Genomic DNA, 968 nt, shown 5'->3' with positions numbered 1-968 from the left:
ATGGAGTTGCCAAACCTGGGTGAGCACTGCTCGGAGAAGAGCTGCAATCGTTTGGACTTCCTGCCCCTGCGCTGTGATGCCTGCGAATCAATATTCTGCACAGATCACATATCCTATCAGGGCCACTCCTGTCCGAGTGCATATAAAAAGGATGTCCAGGTGCCCTCCTGTCCCCTGTGCAACGTCCCAATCCCCATGAAACGTGGGGATCCCCCTGATCTAGCTGTTGGCCTTCACATGGATAACGACTGCCAGTCAGATTACGGTAAATCGAAAAAAAAGGTATTCTCGAACAAGTGCTCCTCGAAAGGCTGTAAAATTAAGGAGATCGTTCGTGTGGATTGTAACGAATGCGAGAGAAATTTTTGTCTGAAGCATCGACATCCTGCTGATCACAATTGCATTGGCCGGACTGAGGCTGTTAGATTGAAGAGATTGGAGGCCATGAAGAAGACATCACAGCAAGCTAACACCTCTAGAACCAGTGAAAATAGAAATTCCAAGACCTTTAAGAATATTCAAGGGACAATGAGTGATGATGAGGCACTCGCCAGAGCACTCCAGGCTTCTCTTCAGGAAGAGGATCGAATACGGAGACAACAATTGCAACCAGTGCCTTCTGGAAGTCGAGATAGATGTCGATTGTCTTAATTATTTCTTTAGAAAAGTTGTGGTTAGGCTTTGATTGCTACATTATTATCAGTTTTCTAATATTTCATTAACTGTCTGTGATTTTTTACTTCATTCAACGGGATATGTACAGCTATTGGGCTAAATTCGTTCAACATTTTCAGTTTTTCCTGTTGAACACTATATTCAATTGGATGTCCAACAAATAGTAAATTTAGGCTCCAGTTGTTTGAATTTCTACAATTCCCTATCATTTTTATTAAGAATCAATTAATTTATCCTCAAGAAATTTCTACACTTGATGTTTATAAGTCAATCATAATTGTTATTAATTTAAT

General features: G+C 40.8%; 1 protein-coding gene across 1 annotated transcript; it reads left to right on the top strand.

Annotated features, from left to right (window-relative positions):
• On the top strand, positions 1–651 carry LOC105270690 (AN1-type zinc finger protein 2A-like). The gene has a single exon (XM_011311799.1). It carries the CDS (start codon positions 1–3, stop codon positions 649–651), a length of 651 nt encoding a protein of 216 aa, XP_011310101.1.
• Positions 652–968: the final 317 nt, after the last annotated feature.

This window comes from Fopius arisanus, unplaced genomic scaffold, assembly GCF_000806365.1.
Source record: "Fopius arisanus strain USDA-PBARC FA_bdor unplaced genomic scaffold, ASM80636v1 scaffold00003, whole genome shotgun sequence".
Lineage (NCBI taxonomy): Eukaryota > Metazoa > Arthropoda > Insecta > Hymenoptera > Braconidae > Fopius > Fopius arisanus.
The sequence above is the reverse complement of the archived record's forward strand: the minus strand, read 5'-3'. Positions and strand labels throughout refer to the sequence as shown.

Excerpts from the sequence above, each read along its gene's own strand:
- LOC105270690 (XM_011311799.1), top strand. The coding sequence starts at position 1 with ATGGAGTTGCCAAACCTGGGTGAGCACTGCTCGGAGAAGAGCTGCAAT.